General features: G+C 34.8%; 1 protein-coding gene across 1 annotated transcript in view; it reads left to right on the forward strand.

Annotated features, from left to right (window-relative positions):
• Positions 1-4,175: 4,175 nt before the first annotated feature.
• Positions 4,176-23,382, forward strand: part of LOC148946409 (cytosolic beta-glucosidase-like) — a 66,342-nt gene continuing 47,135 nt past the window's right edge. Inside the window, exons 1-3 of the mRNA XM_089098448.1 lie at positions 4,176-4,357; positions 6,990-7,140; positions 18,176-18,410. Of these exons, the coding sequence (XP_088954574.1) occupies positions 4,207-4,357; positions 6,990-7,140; positions 18,176-18,410 (537 nt within the window). The 5' untranslated portion in view covers positions 4,176-4,206. The remainder of the gene's footprint in view (positions 4,358-6,989; positions 7,141-18,175; positions 18,411-23,382) is intronic.

Raw genomic sequence — 23,382 nt, forward strand, 5'->3', positions numbered from 1 at the left:
AAAAAAAAAACTAAATTACTTTAATTGTTCTGTTGCGAAATAATCCTGTTAGCTATTACTGAAGCAAATCGTTTTGGTATAGCAGGTAAAATAGTCCCCTGGTGAATATTTAAAATCTTAACTCCCTTATTGACTGTTGATTCACTCTTTAGAAGATTATCATAAATCGGGTCAGTATTTAAACTACCTGTGTCCCTATTTATCGAAAGGCAAGCAAATATATGTTTTTTTTATTTCAATGGCTTCTCTCGCCCATTGAGTGTAACCCTTATCATTTGAAATAGCTAAGGCTTCATTAAATTTTACAAAATGATCTGGTTGAAACCAAATATGCTCTGCTAAAGCTGAAACAAAAGTTTCTGAAGGCTTGCTTAATTGTAGGGTTTTTTCTATTGAATTTTGGTGCTCAATAAAATAGGGACACTGGTAATTTAAATATTGACCCAATTTATGATAACCTTCTAAAGAGTGAATCAACAGTCAATAAGGGAGTTAAGATTTTTAATTATCACCTACGTGGATCAGTTTGTGCCAATTGTACATTTTTTTTTTTTTGGTGGTGGTTTTATTGGTTTTTAGTTTTATCTTCTTTTTTTTATCCTTTTCTTCATATGTTTCTTTCGTGCTGAAGACGCCTTGTTTGATTACAGGCGAAATATCTGCGTTGTTTTGCATTTGTCTTTTCTTTTCTCTCCACTGGCCACAGTCTCGTTTGTTTTTTTTTTTTAGATTTTTCTCTTTGTTGGTTTTTGTGATGGCTGGCCAGTTCGGCTTAAGATCTTTCATTTTATTGTTCTATTAGAAATTTTTAGCTTATAACATCTTTTGAGCTACTATAATACAAATTTTAAGTTTTGATATCGTCCTTTACTTTTCACGGAATGTCTTAACTCGAAAAAATCCATACATTAAATTTAGTATTCTCCCTCTTAACAATTTAATAAAGTTCCATCTCTATAAGCACATTCAAATTTCTTGTATCAATTACGTTCTTAATGGATATTAAATTAAAAAAAAAACAAGTTTTTTTTAACTGAAAGTAAGGAACGACGTTAAAACTTAAAACGAACAGAAATTATTCTGTATATGAAAGGGGCTGTCCCCTCCTCAACGCCTCGCTCTTTACGCTAAAGTTTTTCATTGTTTAAAAAAATAGAGTTGTGAAAAAGTCAAACTTTAGCATAAAGAGCGAGGCGTTGAGGAGGGGACAATTGCTTTCATATACGGAATAATTTCTGTTTGTTTCAATTTTTACGTCGTTCCTTACTTTCAGTTAAAAAAACTTTTTTTATTTAATTTTTGAACGTTTTGGAATTAATGCAGGTTTTGATTTTGGCTCACCGTACATGAATTCTTAAAAAAAAATTTGATTATTAATTTTACTTTTATTTGGTTGAATGGCTTTCTTGAAACTTGCTTAATTTTATTTACAAACTTTTTTATTAGTAATAAATATACGTAACTTACGAATTAACTTACGTAACGAACTTCTATATTCATATATTTTTAATACGTATATTAAGGGGTTTGCCCCCTAGTCACTACCTTGCTCTTTAAGCTAAGGTTTTAATTTAGTTCCAATTCTTTATAAATGACCCCTTAATCACAAATGCCACTAATTAGAATAAATAGCTCTTATGAAAGTACTAAAAAATCTTTGGCTTAAAGAGTGAGGTATTGACTAGGGGTAGAACCCAATCATATACGTAATGTTTTCTGTCGTTTTAAGTTTTGATGTTGCTCCTTACTTTCAGTTGAAAAACTTTTTTTTTATATATAATTTCTGATCTTTTGTTAAATAATGCTGGGAATCCGGCGCCCCCTTCATAGCAATGTCCCTTCCCCCATGAAAACTTCCTTCCTGGAAAGATCCTCCCACATAACAAGGGTACTATAAATTTTAATTTCCGTTCCAATGAGCCCTCCCACGATATTCTAGGACCACCGGGTCGATACGATCACCCCTAAAAAAAAAAAAAAACACGCATCCTTGATCTTTCTTCTGGCAAAAAATACAAAATTCCACTTTTTGTAGATAGGGGCTTGAAACCTCTGCAGTAAGGTTCTCTGATACGCTGAATATGATGGTGTGATTTTCATTAAGGTTCTATAACGTTTAGGGGGTCTTTCCCCCTTTTTTTCGAAAATCAGCCAAATTTTCTAAGGCGCGTAACTTTTCATAGGTAGGTTGATAGGTAATTGATGAAACATGTATATTTGAAATCAGCATTAAAATATGATTCTTTTGATGTATCTATTGGTGTCAAAATCCCGTTTTCTAGAGTTCGGTTACCGTTGAGCCGGGTCGCTCCTTACTTACAGTTCGTTACCACGAACTGTTTGATATCCTTGTTTGGGTCGTGCTAATTCAAATTCGGAAGTTTTTCGTCAAAATCTGCTAACCCGAATATTGGACCATTTTATTGTATCACTAGAAATGTTAGGTTTATAACATGTTTTAAGATATTAAAACATATATTTTAAGGTTTGATATTGCTCTTTACTTTCCAATGAACATCAAAACTCAAAAGTTTAAGGATTAAAGTCCTGAATTGGAGAAAATGAGTCCATAAAATTTACAGTTCTATTTACAAATTAAGAAGTTTTAATTTAAAAATTATATTGTAGAAACATTTTTTTCAGGGGGGGGGGGGATTTTTGAGGGGAAACTGAAAATGTTCAGAATTGAAAACAACTGAGATTTATCTCAAGGAGTTAGCTTTGGAAACCACTCGAATACTTCATTTATGAACTATTTAGGCTTAAATATTGCTCTTTGCCTTCTCCTGAAGGTCCAAGTTAAAAAATAGTCTATGAATTTCATTCAATTTTGATATTACTGTTTACTTTCAACTTAAGGTCCGAACTAAAAAAAAAATCTAAGAATTAATTTCAACATTCACTCCCTTAACCATATCAGAAAGTTTCATCTCGACAACTCCAATCAATGCTTTGATATTAACTATCGAATTTTTATAGCATTTATAATCCATTTGACCTAGAGGGCTATAAATATCCAAAACTTTTTTCAATGTGCTTGCCTTTCAGGACGGGGAATCCCCATTGGAAAAGCCAGCGCTCATGAAATTTGTTATATCACGGTTTAGAATATGCATATTAAACACATGTGTAATGACTGTTAGTAATATAATTCAGCCCATTATGTTACTCAAGTAAGAGTTCTTTGTCTCTTGTTGGCTCTGGATGGCTAGCAAAGCAACCCGTTTGCCATGATGTGCCAGGTAAGAGTGCATTGCTTCTTGCTGAAAGATTTCTGAAAAAAAAAAATCTAAATATCCTAATTTCCACCTGAATATCGTTATCTAATTTACAAACTTCATTTTACGGTATGAAACGTTCTGAAAAGAGATTAGGGGATACTGTGCCTGCCTGATTCATTAAGTCATATGCTACTCCTGCCCTCCCCCAATTGAGGCCACCGGTGAAACTGAGGATGACATGGACAGGGAGGTGTAAATATTTCAAAGAGAGTATGAAAATTGTTTTCAATCAAATAGCCCCTCTGGTAGAAATAAAAGAAAGGGAGCAAAGACATAGTTGGTACGCTTCGGAATTAAGTCAAAAATCAAAATAATTCGAAGACCACCAAGGATTGATCCTTGAGATAAGGACGAATATTCAGATGGATTGAACAATCATAAAACTGAAACAAGGGGAGTAAAAAGAACCTCTTGGAGGACTTTCTTTGAAATTATAGAGTCAGGAGAAGCTATCATTTAGCCAATAAAGACTCTGAGAAATTACATTGGGGCCCCTTGTGGACTATATCAAAGAAAAATGGGACAAACGGAAACAAAATTAACCGGATGCTTCAAGTACATATAAGGACCCAGAAAAATTGTCCTAATCTAGTTCACAATAACCGTCCCAATTTAAGGGATAGGCTGTTGTCCCCGTTAAAAGAGAGGACTTGGTCGAAAAAGCTGTAAATGAATTTCGACCTCCTCAAAAAAGCATTCGACCATCCTGAAAATTCTAATAGACTATTTAACCTAGTTCTTTTTTTACCAAAAATATTTGTTTTCTGAAAGAACGTCAATGCAAGTGACCTTAAATTCGAACAAGGTTAATCTGCTCTGTTTATATACCTTATCGCCAGTAAACAAATAATGATACCGAATCTATTGTGTGCACATTAGATACAAACAGCAAGCATTCTGGATCAGTTTGTAGAGGTCCTTCAGCATGTTAATAGCATTTCTGGTTTTACTTGTGGTGCCTAAGGTCATCTTAGGATACACCGATGATGAGATGCTATATGATTTTTTTCCAGCTGACTTCAAATGGGCTTGTGCTACCTCTGCCTATCAAATAGAAGGAGGCTGGAATGAAGACGGTAAGACGAATTGAATTTTTGTAAGTATGCTTTAAATCTAATATAAGTGGACCCTAAAGAATTTACGGCCTTGTCTTAAATAATTGAACTGAATCGAAATTTTCTTTCCCATTTTATCAAACAACCTCTCTATCAGCTGCGAACAAGCTCGGCTATCAATTTACAAGATAGTTGTTTACAACATCAAGCTCTAACCAGGCTTAGAATGATCAGGGCAAGATATGCAACCAACCCTACTGACACTCCTTCTTGGAAACCCAAATTGATAAAAAAAAACGGACTAATTAGTGAGAGTTTGCATTAATTGCTTGCTCCACTTTTGGCCAATTAGATAATACTACTTGGTAGGAAACAGGTGAAAATTAAAGTGATCATTAATAAATTTTTGAAACCGCTCTTAATATAATTTTCTCTTTTACTTTCAGTCGGTTCATGTAGGAGTGATAGGACTTGCTGTAATAGTTATATTTTACAGAAACTGAGATTTTAAATTGTTTTTACTCCTTAAAAAGCAAAAGTGTAAGATTTCCTAAACCATTTTTTTTTTGTAAAACACTGGTCGGATCGAGAAACAGAAAAACAATTCTTCATCTTCTTCAGTAATACCAAACCACTTTCATCTTCTATGTAATATGTTGATAATTTCTTAAACCACATTGGCCTGACATTACATAAAGAAAGAAAAATGAGCAAAAATGGGGTTTTTATAGGCCAAATGAAAATACTGAAAAAAAAGCAAATATTTCGAGAGTACAAACGCCTCTCTTCTTCAGCGCGAAACAAAACGATGTATCCAAGGAAAGTGCCAAAGAGAAAAAAAACAACAACAAAAAAAAAACGCGAAAAGTCAATGTAAAAGAACCAAAAAACCAAAGAAAAAACCAAAAATTTAAAAGATGAATAAAATTCAATAAAAGCCAAAAATTAAAAGAATTAAAACCAAATACCTAACAACCATAAAAGCGAGTTATTCTCCAATATCCGCGATTTGCACAAAATCCAAAAAAATATGAACTGCCATCGACGGATACTAGCAAACAACTCACTGTTGTTCGCTAGTATCCGTCGATGGCAGTTCATATATTTTTGGATTTTGTGCAAATCGCGGATATTGGCGAATAACTCGCTTTTATGGTTGTTAGGTATTTGGTTTTAATTCTTTTAATTTTTGGCTTTTATTGAATTTTATTCATCTTTTAAGTTTTTGGTTTTTTGGTTCTTTTCACATTGACTTTCCGCGTGTGTTTTTTGTTGTTGTTTTTTTTCTCTTTGGCACTTTCCTTGGATACATCGTTTCGTTTCGCGCTGAAGAAGAGAGGCGTTTGTCCTCTCGAAATATTAGCTTTGTTTTTTCAGTATTTTCATTTGGCCTATAAAAACCCCATTTTTGCTCGTTTTTCTTTCTTTATGTGATGTAATATGTTTATGTTCAACAATGTCAAGAAACATAATTTTTTTCAAATCATCAAAAGAACATGTAGGAAAAGTGAAAACAGTGCTTATCTTTTCTTTTCTATTCAGAAATTATCAGAAAAAATCAAACACAAAATTCCTTAAATCAGGACTGTTGCTTTCAATTTTTGGTATAAGAAGAATAATCCAGGATAGAAATTACGTTTATTAGCCTTAAGCATCAGCTTTTAATTTTGTTACGGAGCAGCACTACTGCCTTAGCAGTTTTTCTCTCGTGATCAGTGGCTTGTCACTCCAAAACAGTAAGTGATACAAGGTCAAATTTTTCCTGGACATGGGAATCGCGAAAAAGAGCAGGAAAGTTTCAGGGAAGCTTGTAAAATTTCCATTATTTTTCAAGAAAAAAAAGGCTGCCCTCCTTTTGTCAAAACAAAAAGTATTCTCATCGGGAAAGTAAAGTTTTCCAGAACCATCTTATGTCCCACTCCTGTTAATGCTACTGCTAACAGCTACTGCCGCCTATGCCGCCTGAGGCCAACACAGATGCGAATGCTCCTTTCCAATCTTTCTAACCCTTTCATGACGACCTGTTTTTCGTTTGGCTCTATCCTTCATCTTCAAGACATGCTCTAGCCGTCTCAATTTTTTACTCATCTCATAGCCCTAGAAAATGGGATAGAACCACATTTTTGGTGCAGGTTGTTTTATGAAATAGCGGGTACCCAAAACTATTCGTGAACTATTCCTCTGAAAAAAATCTAACAAACCCCCTCCCTCTCCCAAAATATCCAGATTCCAGAGCCAACTCGACCGCTGTCATCACAGTATATTCCAATATTCTAATCTTGGCTCGCACACTTACTTTCCAATTCTTCCAAACTTTTTTCAATTTTGAAAAACACCGTAGGCCTAAGTTGTTATATTTTCAAGGTCTTTAATCATCCACCATCTTTAATAATAACACTACCCACGTAAATAAAGATGTCCTGTTGATCGATCTTATTGTTATCGAACATCAGCTCTTCATCTTCATTTATTCCTAATCTAAACCATTTAGTGTTTTTAATTAAAATTTCTAAACCTTTTTTTGCACCCTTTAACTTTCAAATATTACAAAAAATTATTCATTTTGCCTATATTTAACACACCGTCTGCTTCCTGTATAATATATTACATGGAGATATAAAAGGAAAATATTTTTAAATATTCTCTTTGATAGGAAAGGGTGTAAATATCTGGGACACTTTTGCTGCAGTCCCAGGTAATATTTTGGATGGAAATGATGGCAAAATTGCATGCGACAGCTACCACAAATACCAAGAAGATGTAGCCCTATTAAAAAGTTTGGGTGTTCATCAATACAGATTCAGGTAAGCCATGCTTTTCCAAAGTTGCTGAAACTAGAGGTGTAGCCTGGGGCCCTGAATATGGAAAAGATGTATATTTTTTTTTGTATAGGGCATAGTTTTGGCTGTTTTTTCTTACAGAATTTTGAGTTGTGTGTGATTCTGGCTCAGACAATACCTTTTAGCAAAAATATGGTGATGAGATGGGGGTGGAAGAAATTGGAGGGGTCACTAGCTCATTTTGGCTAACAAATGGTGAAGATTAAAAATCCTTTATTTTGGTTCAACCAAGGTGCCACATATCTACCTTATTGACAAGCATCTGACAGAGGAAGGTGTTCGAAAGGCTATGAGATCCCTTTGCATCTTCAATCATACTGCTTGGAAATCCTTCAATTATTTAAGTTCAAATGAGGTATAATATGCTAAAAAAGCTGCTAAAACGCTACTTCTGCTAAAAAGTTGGCTGTAGAATGAGGGGTACTGTAGGGGCAAATGACCTGCTTTGGTCTTCCAGATAGGGAAATCATCTTGATTCCAGTTCAAAAAAGGTGCACTACACCAAACTTTTTGTTACGCATTAAGTCAGTGTGTAGACTCAACTTCCTATTGTTAAACCATTTTCGTATCGCTTTACCAAAATTTTGCAGCCTGGACTGAATTTGTTTTTTAAAGTCTATTTTTTTTACAATATCCCTTCGTGTGTCTTTGGAACCTCTGCAATGAAATTTATTCAAATTGTTAAATATGAGACAGTAAGTTTATTTATGATCACGCATCTGTTATCTCAGCTCAAAGAAGATTTTGCTTACTGTTAAATTTTATAAATTTTCAGTTGCAAGTTTTTGTTTAAATTCATTTTTCAATGAAATTCCTCAGTTTCTAAAAATAAATATAAGAAATTACTATTTTTAAATTGAAAAAAGTGCGAATTTTGAAACTTGGAACGAACAGACAATTTTAGCGTGACTTAGTGGTACTAGTACTACTGTTACTACTAAGCTATAAGAGCTTTAGCGTAGTGTGTGGGTGGCATAGGGAAGTGGAAAATCAATCTCACTCCCATAGGTAAGATAATGTGTTTTATTTTAAGTCTTAATATAATTCATTTCAAGTCTTTAATTTAATTTTCACCTGTGTGTACTAAATATACACCGAGACATAACAGTTCAGCCTCTGACACTAGAATTTCTGGAATAGCTTTTTAGTGATTTTCGACCGATTGGCTATCGCAGAATTTTCACTCAATAGCATTTCGTCCTAAGTTAGGCCAAAAAGGTTGTTTTGCGGTCTACGAGCAGTTTTTTCAATGCGGTCATCCCAGGTGAGGAAGCAGAACATACTCATGTGACCATACCTCTTAGGAAAAATGTATATTTTATATTTTTCGCATAAAGATGGTTGAAACCTACAGCACAAGGCTCGCGGAAAAGTTGAATTCAATGGTGTATTTGATGCTGTTTTGTATCGCTTTCCTACTTTTTCTCAAATCATCGAAATTATCATATGGCAATAATTTTTTCGGAGCTTTAAATCGATTATTTAAAGATTTAACTTTAATCGATAAGGGAAAAAAGGAATTTCATTTTATTTTTATTTAATAATCAAACTTCTGCTTTATAGTTTAAATTTCTATTGGGAAACGCTTATAGTTTCTATTCGGGGTAAAATAGACAAATTTAGGAGGAGGGATGATAAAAAAAAAACACAATTTTAATTTTGATAATTTGAATAAAAACTGTCCAGAAATTCAAAATATTTTATTATCTCGAGGTGAGTCCGGCCTCAACACCCCCCTCTCTTTAGTTTCTGGTTGAAAGAATAACTGAAAAAGAAATAAGTTTAAGAACTAGTGGGATGTTTGGAACCCATGATATGCCTGATACCGTAAAATATACTACAAAATATTTTAGCCAAGACCATACCCAGAAAGGTTGAGAATTTGTTATGGCCGATTATTTACTCGGAAATGTTGAAAGTTACACAGGAGATGTCCGTTTTGGGTGTTTAATGAACGTAAGAACACGTAAATAAAAACCTTTCCTGTATTTAAACCTTAGTCTAGAATGGTTTAATGCAACCCCTTCCTTACCAATTTGGGTATGATCCTGACACTAATTGCACTTAATTATACCTGTTAGCGTTTGTGCAGCCTAATTTTTCCTTTAATGCACATCTGTTTTTCTAAAAAAAAAAGTATTTGATTCTTTAAGAAGGCTCAAAATGTAATGAAGAAAATATAGCTAAATAAGAAGCCACCGCTTATATTCAAGTTTTTGTATACAATTATAATATTCATTTTTTATTATTTTCTTTCATAGTGATAATTTTTGAACTTTACAAAACGTCTGCCAGCTAAAAAGACGCCCATGTCACAATGAGTGTTATTTCAAGAATTAACTTTTATTAGCTTCTGTTCTTCAATATTTGATTTCTACAATATTAATCAACAAAGCAAACATCTCATGTCAAAGTTTATTTACAGAAGTCTGCAGTTCATAATTAATATTTTAAGAATGTTTATTTCTAACATAGGCTGATGTCCAAATAGATAAAGGACTTTTTGGAAAAAAAAACTGAAACTTTTAATTAATGTGACTTTTTTTTTATTGCTTGCTTTTTGTTCTTGATTGCAAATTTTGCTCAATTGGTACTGCCAAAACTATAATTATAGCTAACAGCCCAAGTCGCTGCAGATTTCTACTTAGCTACAGCAACCGTGTAATTATTCTTCTTAGGCAGATTGACTTGATCCCGTCGAGTTTCTTGCGTCACGCACAAAACGGGGAATTCTTGGAAGGCTGCTAAAAATAATAATAATACAAAAATTACTGAGCTGGTCCTTAGGCTACTCAAAACTTTTTTCGGGTCACACAAACATTACATTTGTGGCTCAATGAGGGTAGTTCCTTAATCTACACTTGACTGTAACATTTAAGATCCCCAAGAACCCTCTAACAGAGATCTCAAACTCATAGCAACAAAATTACAACTTTTTTGCAACGAATTCTTGTCTATTTGCTATTTTCTTTACCTCTGGAACTGTATATTAACCCATGGGCCAAGGCCGTATCCAGACGGGGTTAGGGGGTTAAACCCCCCTTCCCCCCGAAACGTTTGTATGACTCGTAAAACGTAACAAAAATGGATATAAACAATTTTTTACACGTTTTTTGAGTTTTTTTATACCCCCCCCCCCCAATAAAAAATCCTTGTGTAAAACACCCTCTGAAGAAAAGATCCTGGATGCGGCCCCACCATGGGCTATAGAATTTGGGGTGGAATATCATTTGAACATAAAATGTGTGTTCTGGCGTTACATTCCACAGCTAATAGTGCTTGGAAGGGAACTAGACCTTCCTCCCGTGCTATTTCTACCCAGGGCACACGGTGGTGAAATTTGGCGTACCGTCAAAACTTGAAGAAAACCGTTTTAAAAATACAGGTTCAAAAGCAAGAAATAAAATGCCACTGAAGAAACTCTAATGAAATTTTAGAATTAAGAATGGACGTTTGAGGGGAGCAACTGCCCGTCATAAGCAGCATAATTCCTGTTTTTTTTTTTTTTTTTTTTTTTTTTTTTTTTTTTTTTTTTTTAGTTTCACTGGGCAACGCTTTATTATCAGAGGTTCAAGTAGTTTTTAATTCGTGGTTAACCGTATTCTTCTAATTTCTGTCAATGCATATGAATACGTAGGTCCTGCTTCAATTTCCAGCTTTACTATTTCAATATCAATTACAGTCTAGATACACATAGTTGATTTTCATTTAGTTTTATATCCCCCTCAACTTTTGGCGAAAGTTTTAGCTTAATATCCTATTCCATTCCAATATGGATAGACGCCGTTTTGACAATATGTATGCACTTAAAATCTTTTGATTTAGCTTTACATCATTAGGTGTCGTAGTAGTAGCAGCAGTAGAGTGTTAGTAGTAGCAGTACTAGTAGCAGTAATAGTAATTGTATCAGTAATAATAGAAGAAGCACTAATAGTGGCAGTAGTACTAGTAGTAACATCAGTAGAAGTTGTAGTGCTTGCAATAGTAGTAGTAGTATTCGTAGTTGTGGTAGTAGTAATAATAGTAGTACCCCCACTTATTTCAACTTATACCCCGGCATTCCTAAGAGTTTCATTTTAATACTTTTAGTCATTCCAGAGATTTTGTAGACACGCCCTTTCAACATCCATATTTAGTTAAACGTCCCCATCCAAATGCCCTGAAAAATTCAGCTTAATACCTTTAGCTATTCCTTAGATATGGTAAATACGTCTTTTGGGTGGACATAGGGTATTTTGATTTTATACAATATCCCCAATAGCATGGTATAAAAGTTCAAACGCAACACCTCCAGCTGTTCTTAGGATATTTTATGTACGGCTTTTTCAAATAACCATGGTACCTTTTGGTTTAGTTGTACACATCCCTCAACTTTCCCTGAAAAATAAAATCTAGTACTTCATTCTGTCCCTGAGACATTCTATCTATACAACTTGGATATACTTAAAATCTGTAGAATTTAGTTCAATAGTAGTGACAAAAATAGTAGTAACAGTAGTAATAATCGTAGAAACCCCTGAAAGTTTCTACTTAACATCCTATTCCTTTACTGAAATATTGCATCTGTGCCATTTTGACAACCTGGATGCACTTAAACTCTTCTGATTTAGTTTCGTAGTTGTAATGGCAGCTGCAGTAGTAGTAGCAATAGCCCCAAAAGTTTCAACTGAATACACTTAGCTGTTTCTGACATATTGCTGATCTGTCCTTTCGACAACCAGCATGCACTAAGTCTCTTTTCATTTAGTTTTACCTACCACTCAGATTTTCCTGAAAGTTTCAGCTTTACACCCTGCTCTTTTTGTGATATATTGCATTGATGGCAGTTAGGCAACCTGGGTCCAAATTCTTTGATTTAGTTCTATAGTAGTAGTAGAAGTTGTAGAAGTAATAGCCCTGAGAGTATCATCATGATACCCTGTTCCACTCCTATGCCACTAAGATATTTTTTCTATGCCTTTTTGACAAAATGGATGCGCTTAAGCTACATTGGTCTAGTTCAATTGTTGTAGTAGTAGGAGCTGAAGCGGTAGCAAAAGTAATAGCAATAATAGTATTGATATTAATAGCACTGAAAGCATAGCCCTGCATCTGCCGCCTGGCTTAGGCATAGCAATGACATGGGCAGATCTTTCATATGTGTCCAGAGGAAATATGCTTCCAGAGGAGCATATTTCCAGAGTGTCCAGAGGATGTATATGCTTCCAGAGGAAAAACATAGGCAGAAAAACGATAAAAAAAACTCTACTCAATTTGATACTCCTGTATGGTTTATTAGGGAAATATTAAGGCAATATAAGGACAATATAAATACAATATCAGGTATACTGTCAGGACCCGTGGATTTGCCCACACCAAATGTTTCAGAATACGAAGAACCTTATTAATTAAATAATTCACTCAATCAAGGACACTATCGATTCGATACGGGAAATTGGTAACTCCCTCACCGTCGTCTTCCAGATTTAAAGATTCGGCAAAAGCCTTAGCAGGAGCTTCGGTCTTTAGCCATTGGTTCTTTAACGATAGTCCTGTCATTAATTTTTAGGGAAGAAATTGAAGTTCCTTTTGATAACGGCGAAGCCTCTTTGACAATTCTCCAGCAGCTCTTAGCAGAAGGAATTCGTAACTTGGTAGTGAATTTCTCTGTGCACTGAACCCCTGATTGCTTAATCATATGAGCTACGTCTTTATGGAATTTTATTAAATCAAGCCTGTCCCTTCCACTCTTTGAGAGCAGCTATTAATTGAGTGTCTTTTGTTTTGCTCGGATATCCTTTTTGCATGTGATTTCTGCTAGACCATTGGATCTGCTTTGATGGGATGTAACTTTCCATACAGTTGATTAAGGCCTGTTGGTACTTTTCTGCAGCCTTATTGGACCCTTCAAGGAGGAAGACTCGTCATTGCTGAAAAGCAGGTGAGTTTTTAAGCAATCCCAATATCCTCTTTTGTATTGCCAGATTTGCCACCTGTGCTTTATAGAGAGAGAAATACGGAGAATTACACAAACAATGAAGGCAACTTCGTCACTTGTGAAAGCCTGAGTGTCAATCTTACAGGAATTGGGGTGATCCATAAGGAAGAGATCAAGTTAAGATGATCCGTTTGGGCAGAGACAGGTATCGAATCCAACCAGTTATTCAAGCCCATATGAAAGAGCAGTATGATTTGAGCCCTTCTTATCAATGTTTTTGCTACGAAGCCATACGCTATGATAGACGTTGGTTTCTATGATGGATGATGGCAGATTCAGCGTTTTTTTTCCAAATATAATCAAGGGAGGTTGCAAAGTCACTCGTAATCTGGCAGGTTGAAGGGTTATCCATAGACAGTCCCTATGATCAAAAATTTATTTACAAGGGTCACCCTAAGCCACGGAGTTTTTTTCCTGCTGAGTTTTAGAGATTCAGACATGGAAATGGTATGTGATGGGAATGTATGTAATCGGAAACACCTCCTTTTCCATATTTCACACTGTCAGTGCGTATTCGGTCTCTCATGAGAAGCGTGTACTCATGTATGGTAATTTTATTGCTCGGTATGTCATGTTTGAGATTGGTCTCAGTAACGCACATAAAAGAAGGTTTGATAGGGCTGGCCAAATATAAAAACTAGTCAAATTATCTGTTAGACCTCTTACAGTGCAATAGGCTACCGTAAACACGTCCTTATGGATTGTCCATGGGCGAACCAAAAGTCGTCGACAAAATATCAGTTTGATGTGAAGCTTATTTTAATTGAATTGTAACCAGGTAAAAGAGACTTTGTCGGGTGGTTAACCCAACAAAAGCAGGGAAATCTGCCAAACAACAGGCCAGTTAATTCCTTGGATGGAGAAATGAGCTGAAGGGCCTTTTACCCGTTCTCTGCAATAGTGGGGGTAACCCAGCATAGGTTGCCACCTCTGACCATTATATTTGTGGACTAAGATTAGTACAAGTACGAACACAACGAGCATGTAGTTCAACACCTTCTCCCTAGCATCATACTCTAGGCCTTTTGGTTATTTCAACATCACATCAGAATGGCCTGAAAGTGTATGAGCTCTTTCTAAAATATTGCAAATACTTTCTTTTGAGATCCTACATCCTCAGAGCGTTTTTTTGATTTAGTCCATCATCCCCTTAATATGTCCTGACAGTTTCAGCTTAATACTCTGAGTTTTTTGGTTATTGCAATAAGACCATCCTCCTGCCCTTAAAATGCTACCTTAATACTCAAGTTGAAAGTCCTTCCTGAGAAATTTCTGTGACACCCTTTTGACATCTGGCATGCACAAAGTTTGTTTTTATTTATTTAAAACTTCCCCATCAATATCCCCTGAAATTTTCACCCTAATACCCTTAGTATTAGTAGTAGTAGCATTAGTAGTAGCAGTAATAGTAGTAGGGTAGTAGTTGTAACAGAAGTAGCAGTTGTAGTAGCAGCAAGACTTGTGCGAACATGTCATTTTTAATCTGTTGAACATCCCCCCTTATCTTGCCATGAAAGTTTCAATTTAAAACCCTTAACCGTTCCTAGGATATTGCTGATACACTCTTTGAACAACCTGCATTCAAATAGTATGTTTCGATTCAGTTCAACATTCCCTCGACACTCCCTCCAACATTTTCCTAAATACTTATTCTTAGTAGTAGTAGCAGTAACAGTAGCATTAGTAAAAGCGATAGGAAAAGTAGAAGAAGGAGTAGTATTAACATGCACGTAGTGCCTACCCTTATGTTTAACATCCCCCTTAACATACCCTGTAAGTTTTAACTTAATACTCTAAACCGTTCCTAAGATATTACTACTACGCTCTTTACACAGCCTGCATGCACATAGTGTGTTCTGATTTAGTTCCACTTCCCCCTCAATATTTCTTGAAATTTTCACCTTAGCACCTTTAGCCTCAGTGGTAGTCGTAGTAGAAGTAGTAGTAGCAGTAGTGACAGTAGCAGTAGCAGTAATAGCAACAGTAAAAGTAGTAGTAGTAGCATTAGCAGTAGTAGTAGTAGTAGTAGTAGTAGTAGTAGTAGTAGTAGTAGTAGTAGTAGTAGTAGTAGTAGTAGTAGTAGTAGTATTAGTAGTAGTAGTAGTAGCAATGGCAACAGTAGTAGTAGTAGTAGTAGTAGCAATAGTTGTAGTAATAGTAGTAGTAGCAATAGTAGTAATACTAGTAATGGCAACAGCAATGGTGTTAGTAATAGCAGTAGTAGTAATAATAGTAGTAGTAGTAGTAGGAGTAGAAGTAGCAGTGTTAGTGGCAGCATGCTATATTGGCTTTTGGTCAATTGAACTTCCCCCCTCATCATTCCCTGAAGTTTCCAACTTAATACCCTAAGCCGTTCCCTAAACGTAATACCCTAAACGTAATAGATTTTGTTTTAGTTCAACACTCTCATCAGATTTCCCTGAAAGCTTCATCATAATGCCCTTAGCATGTTTGGACACAAAGGAGTGAACATACAACTTTTTAAATAGCAAATACTATATGTAAACACTGGGCGAATGGTTTCAAGCACATTTTATAGAATTATCAAGTAAGTTTATCGCAGGTCATTTCTGGTCTTCATTCTCGGTACGAACAAAATGCTCCTCCCACTTTCTGCATGAGCAGGTTAGTCTGTTTCCGTCAATCAATGAGAAATGATTACAAACTGCATTATTCGTAATAGCGGGTTTCCACTTGTTTCGTTTCCAAGAGAAATCTGACTTGTCTACCCGTGAAAAGATCTAATGCCGCTTATGTTTCTATCTGCAAAAACGTTCTCTGGAGCACTCGCACCTTGGTCTGGGTTTTTATAATGGGTGAGATAGGGTATGATCATACTGCTAATTCTATAAACTGTGGTTTCAAGTGATCTTGGTCATCCTTCGAGGCATAATTACTTAGTTTTCAACTATGCTGAACAAACTAGCTATCTAAAAAAATTTTGTCGGATGTCTGGGGATATTGAGGTTGCTTGCTCTCCAATCACTTTTAAAATCACTCTTAAGATACACACCAGATCTTTTATATCCTAATCGAAAGAGCTCCCTTCGAAGTCTCTACGACAACTCTTTCCATACAAGTGCCTTGGTAAAATAAATAACACTAATCATAGGCAGCGCAATAGCATTGTTCAAATAAATCTTAGTAAAATTCTGGAGTATGAAGTTGAAACTTACAGGGCTTGTTGTGGGGGGTGGTGAATTAACCAAAAGGCATTGTTTGCATGCTACTTTGGCTACTTCTACTACTACTGCTACTACTGCTGCTACTGCTACTAGGTGGTGAATTAACCAAAAGGCAGTGTTTGCATGCTACTTTGGCTACTTGTACTACTACTGCTGCTGCTTCTACTGCTACTACCGCTACTAATACTACTACTAAGACTACTACTACTACGACTAATACTACTACCACTATAACTACTGCTTCTGCTACGAGTACTACCAAGGCTGAGGATATTGAAAGGAACATCATAGTCAGCGCAATAGCTCTGCCTAAAGAAAGAATAATGATGGCACAATTTATTATTTGTTTGGTTTATTATTAGTGGTTTTTTTTTGTTTGTTTTTTTCTAGACCAGGGCACTTCGTATAAAAAGAGTTGTCATAGAAACTCCAAAAAGGGCACATTCAATTGGAAATTGAGAGGGATAGTGCCCTTTTTAATAATCGAAAGTGATCGGAAAATATATAGCCCCCCTCCCCCTCCCCCTCACACCCATCTTTTCCCCAAACACATCCAATCAAAATTTGAGATAGTCATTTTCTTCAGCGTAGTTGAAAGATCCAAAAATTATGTCTTTGAAAATGGCAACCGCCCCCCCCACAGCTTTCTGGGCAAGGGTTGTAAGTTATGCCCTTGGGGCATATAAGGGTTTTTAGAAATATAGGTCGTATAAACTTCGGAGGGGGCTCATTGAATTAGTAGTCAGAAGCTCTAGTGCCCTTTCTAAGAGTCAAAGTGATCGTAGGGCAGCTAAACCCCCCCCCCCCCCCACACATGTCTTTTTTTTCCGAAATGTATCCAATAGAAATTTTGAGATGGCCATTTTATTCAAAATAGTCCAAAGATCATCCAACAAGACTTTTGGGGTTGAAACAAACCCTCAGAGCCTGGGGACAAGGGCTATAAGTCATTTAATATTTTTATGGAAGGGATGGCTGTATAAGCTTTAGAGAAGGCTCATTTGGTTGGAAATTGGAAATTCTAGGTCCCTTTAAACAGTCAAAAGTGATAGAGGTCAAGTACCCACCCCCCTCAGTGGCGGATCCAGGGGGGCTAGGAGGGTCCGCGCCCCCTAGCGAAGTCTAAAGACCACTAACAATTTTACCACTGCTACTTTTACTAATACTACTAATACTAGGAGGCACGCGGCCGGCCAAAAAAAAAAAACAAACCATAAAAAACAACCCTTTAACTCAAGGACTGTCAATTTTATTTATATTTTAGCTATAGTTTAATTAGTACCGGTAACTGAGAAAGGGTACCTAAGATGTTTTATGGGTAAAAAGGGGTACAGTGCCCAAACAAGTTTGAGAACCACCGGTTTAGAGTATTAGGTTGAAGCTTTCAGTGTATGTTGAAGGGAATGTTGAAACAACCAAAAAATGCTATTGTATGCTACTACTGCTACTTCTACCTCTACTGTTAATACAACTGTTAAGGCTAAGGGTATTAAGGAGAAATTTTCAGGAAAATTAACCAAATTAAGGAGAAATCATCATACTCTGCAGCTTAAAGGCTTAATAAATGTGATTTTAAGTTTAAATTCATGTTTTACATTTATAAGAAATACAAAGTAATAAAACTTGATTTTGTAATTAACATATATTAGCCTTCATACTGCAAAGGATCTATATTTTTAAGCCAATATGCTGCATAGTAAGCTTAAATTAAGATAGATTTCCTAATACTCCCTTTGTTCTGTTTTTTTTTTTTTTTTTTTTTTTTTTTTTTTTTTTTTGGCTTGTTCTGAATAGTTTTGACTGACTACCTATATTTTAGCTGATTATATAATTCTAGCATTTCCTGGTCTCGAATTTTGCCACAAGGTACTGGTCCTGTAAATGAGAAAGGAATAGAATACTATAGGAACCTTACACAAGCTCTATTAGACAATGGCATTGAGCCAATGGTTACCCTTTATCACTGGGACTTACCACAAGCCCTTGAAGATTTGGGAGGTTGGCACAACAGTTCGTCAGCTGATTGGTTTAGAGAGTTCGCCGACGTGATGTTTTCAAGACTTGGTGATAAAGTAAGAACTTTTTAATGGCAATTAAACTGCGGCAAAAACTGGTTATGATTTTCAAATTGGCAATGGTTTTAGGTTCTTGAGCCTTTCGATTCAGTCAAGTCAATCCAGCCAAGTCAGCATTTTGCACTTTTAGAGGTTGTAGTGTCTAAATAAAAACACAACCAAAAATAAACTTGTTATACTAAGATCGTATTTTATATTAGCCGTAAGGTCAGTTCACGAAAATTTAGGGGGGGAAGCAATGTTTTTCTTTTCAAATTAAAGTTTTTTTTCAAAAAACAATACCAAAACAGGCATTTTCCAATGGAAATACCCTTCAAAAAATGTGTTTTATTAAACGTGTTTATTAGCCCTGAGCTTGAGATCTCGGAAAAGCATAATAATAAAACCCTCTAAAAACTCTTAATAAGGTATTTATTTCTTTTCATATTTTTGCATCTACATTTGATTTTCTCTGTTAGATTAATTGTTGCAGTTTGTTTCTTTTCTAAAGTTTTCCATCTTGTTGAGTGTTCATTTGCGGGTTTTCACTAAATAGTAGTAACAATAATAATATTTGGTTATATATATATATATATATATATATATATATATATATATATATATATATATATATATATATATATATTATATATATATATATATATATATATATATATATATATATATATATATATATATATATATATATATATATATATATATATATATATATATATATATATATATATATATATATATATATCTATATGCAGCACCAAGCCACCTAAGGCCAACAGAGCTAAGCACACTCCTCTTCCATCCCAATCTATCCAAAGCCTCCCTTTTTACACCAGCTCAAGAAGTTTCCATTTCCTTTAAATCGTTTCTATAACGTCCTCCCATCCAAGACGAGGACGACCTGCTCTTTATCTAGCCCTAGATGGTTGGCCGAAAAGAAAAATTTCCGGCAGTCTGTCATCCTTATCCGCACAACGTGCCCTAACCATCTCAACCTTTCTTTCATTATAGCCTAGAGAGCGGTATTGAACCACATTTTTCGTACAGCCTATTGTTTGACATACGGTCAGTCATCCGGGTACCCAGAACAATCCTTAAGCAATTTCTCTGGAGTACATCTAGCAAATCTTCATCCGCTTTTCGAAGCGTCCATGCTTCAGAGCCATATTTGACTATTGTCATCACTGTAGCTTCTAATATTCTAGTCTTGGCTTACAGACTTATATTCCTATTTTTCCATGCTTTTTTTAATTGCGAAAAAACACCCTGCGCATTGGCGATTCCAGTTTCAACAAACTCATTGTTCGCACCATCTTTAATAATAATACTATCAAGTTAAGTAGGGATGACCACTTAATCAATCTTTTCACTACACAGCATTATCTTTTCGTTCTCACTTATTTCTAGGCTTAGTGACTTAGTCTTCTTAACATTAATTTTCAAACCTATTCTAGCACCTTGAACTCGCAAAACCTTTAAAAATTCATTCATTTTGCTCACCTTTTCAACTAGGATGCTTAGATTATCAGCATAATCTAAGTCCAGGAGACTTTTTCTCCCCATTTGATTCCGTGGTCTCCCATTGCCTTTCCTGTGCTCCATAGTACAAAATCCATCAAAATAATCCGTATAAAGGGAGATAGAACACAGCCCTGCTTAACTCCTGATTTAGTACAAAACCAGCTGCTAACCTCATTTCCTACCTTAACTGCAGCCGTGTTACTCTCGTACACAACACTAATCACTTTAATGTATTTGTCTGGTATACCGTACAAGGATAAAACCTTTGTTATAGCTCTTCTATCAACAGAATCGAACGCTTGCTCATAATCTATAAAACTAAGGACCAAAGTTGGTTGACAACTCAGGCACTTCTCAATTATTAACCTAAGGATGAAAATTTGGTCGACGCATCCTCTACCTTTTGTAAAACCGCACTGTTCGTTTCTTAAAACTTTGTCTATGGCATCTCTCAGTCTAAAAAGTATCATATTATTAAGTAATTTGCTACCTACAGAGACCAGACTAATGCCTCGATAATTACCTCACTCACTTTTATCACCTTTCTTATAAAGTGGCTTAATTAAGGTTTTCCTAAAATCATTTGGTAGTTCTCCTTTTTCAAAAATCTTTTTCATAATCTTCAGTAACTTGTTTCTAACCTCAGAGCCACCATATTTAAGAAACTTATTCATAATCATCACCATATTTATATACATATATATATATATATATATATATATATATATATATATATATATATATATATATATATATATATATATATATATATATATATATATATATATATATATATATATATATATATATATATATATATATAAATATATATATATATATATAAAAATATATATACATATATATATATATATAATATATATATATATATATATATATATATATATATATATATATATATATATATATATATATATATATATATATATATATATATATATATATATATATATATGTATATATATATATATTTAATACTGGGAGCCTGACGGCTTCGCCGCCGGGGCCCGGCACTCGGCACGCGGCAGGCTTTTATATATAGATTCTCACTGTCGCTTGTCTTCTAGAAGCAGACAATTAGAGCCTTTTTCTGATGTCACGACGTCCAAATGGACTTTAAATTAGAAGTGGTGCCTTTGTAAAATTACATTTTTTTTTATTGAACCTTTAACCTTTGCTTCGGCTTATCTTTTGTCATTATATAAGATATATCGCCGAACCTTTGTTTCTTTCAAATGTTCAGGTGGTGGGACAAAAACTTCTTTTTCTCACAATGATTTATCTAGTCCAGGTTTTTGATTTTCAAAGATATGGAAGGCATTGAAAACCACCTTTGTTTCTTTTAATTGTTGAGGTAGTGGGACAAAAACTTTTTTTTTCTACCAACGATTTATTCAGTCCATATTTTTGGTTTTCAAAAGTATGGGAGGTATTGATGACCTTATCCATGTCAAAATCCAAAACCCAATCATCATCGCTATAATTTTCAATTTGAATGGTTCGTTACACCCCGGCTTATCTTTCGTCATTATGAAATATGTATTGCCGAACCTTTGTTTTTATTTAACAAAGGTATGGGGCATGCGGTAGGCTTCTATATATTTTCACTGTCGCTTGTTTTCTAAACGAAGAAAATTTGAGCCTTTTCTTGATGTCATGACGTGCAAATGGACTTTAAATTAGAAGCGGTGCTTTTGTAAAACTTATTTTTTTTATTAGACCTTTAACTTTTGCCTCGGCTTGTCTTTTGTCATTATGAAAGAGATATCGGCGAACCTTTGCTTCTTTTAATTGTTGAGCTGGTTGGACAAAAAATTCTTTTTCTTCTAACGATTTATCTAGTCCAGGTTTTTGATTTTACAAGACGTGGAAGGCATTGACGACCACCTTTATTTCTTTTGATTGTTAAGGTGGAGGAACAATAACTTCTTCTTTGGCCTTGTCTTGTCTTTTGTCATTATGAAAAACATATCGCCGAATCTTTGTTTTTTCTAATTGTTCAAGTGATGGGACAGTAACTTTTTTTTCTTCCAACGATTTATCCAGTCCATATTCTGATTTTCAAAGGTATGGTAGGTATTAATGACCTTATCCATGTCAAAATCCAAAACCCAATCATCATCGCTATCACTTTCAATTTGTTTGCTTTGCTTTAGCTGTCCGTATTGGTGCTGTCGCAACAATGAAATTAAGGGGGTCCTTTCAAGGTGATCTCTTGAGTCTATCAGAAAAATTCAAAATATAAACTCAAAAACATCCCATAAAAGTTGAACCATAATAGGAATTCAAAAAGTTAGACTAAAATCGAAAGCAAAGTAGGAGCTGCTAAAGTGGACCAAAGAAAGTAGGAAGCTTAAAAGAAGCACTTCCTTGGCGCTTCAATAATTGGCTAGTGTGAATAAAAACCACAACTGTTATCTGGTAGAACACGAAAAACTCAAACCAGGTTTAAATTTTGTTTAAGTTTAGGTTGTAAATTTGAGCTTTTATTCACAGGACTAGGGTTCTTTGGATACCACCTGAAATGAAACTATAATTCCGCTAGTGTGAAATTATAAACTTTAGTTTATATATCAATTATGTATATACTAGGTATATATATATACGGAATCATAAATACATTATAATACTAGTGTTTTACAAAGGAATTTGTAAAATAGGCCATAACAAATATAAAAATGGCCACACCGTTAGTTAGTGATTGTAGGAATTTTGGCTATTCAGTATTTTTTGGGACCTTTAAACTGAAGACTTTTAGTTTAAAGTAATTAAGCTGAAACAACCCTACCAGAAAAAGGGAAGGTTTATCTTAAAAAGACCGGGAGTATAGGAAGCCTTCTCCCTGATGCGTAGCGTAATTTATATTTTTTTTTAAATTTAAACATTGCCCTTTTTTCGTTGAAAAATAATTGCTTTTAAAAATTAATTTTTGTGTGTGTAATAGCAGGTTCAATAATTATCCTACATATGATAAATCACCAGCCCATCGTGATTCTATAATTTTTCAAACTTCTATTTTCATTTAAAAGATATTGTTTCTAAAATTAGAAGGGAGCACTCATTGTGTACGTTTAGTTCAAATATATTCCAACAAGTGATTAGATGTCTTTGTAGAAAATTCCTTCCCCAGAAAAGGACCTTTGTGGGAAGTTCAAAATTATGGGCCTAAAATGCACATATTGAAGCTTCAGTTCCCTCTTCACCGAAAATCATTCACTGACCCCCCCCTCCTCCCTAGTACTTACCTAATGTAGGTAACACTGTAGCCGTTAATATTACTGCATAAATGATCAATGCTACCATTCATTTTTGTATTTTATTAAATAAAAATAAAACAAGTTTTTTAAACTGAAAGTAAGGAGCGACATTAAAACTTAAAACGAAAAGAAATTATTCCGTATATGAAAGGGGCTGTGCCCTCCTCAACGCCTCG

The sequence above is a fragment of the Artemia sp. Qi Xiang Cuo genome, chromosome 12, assembly GCF_049724085.1.
Source record: "Artemia sp. Qi Xiang Cuo chromosome 12, ASM4972408v1, whole genome shotgun sequence".
In the NCBI taxonomy this organism is placed as follows: Eukaryota; Metazoa; Arthropoda; class Branchiopoda; order Anostraca; family Artemiidae; genus Artemia; species Artemia sp. Qi Xiang Cuo.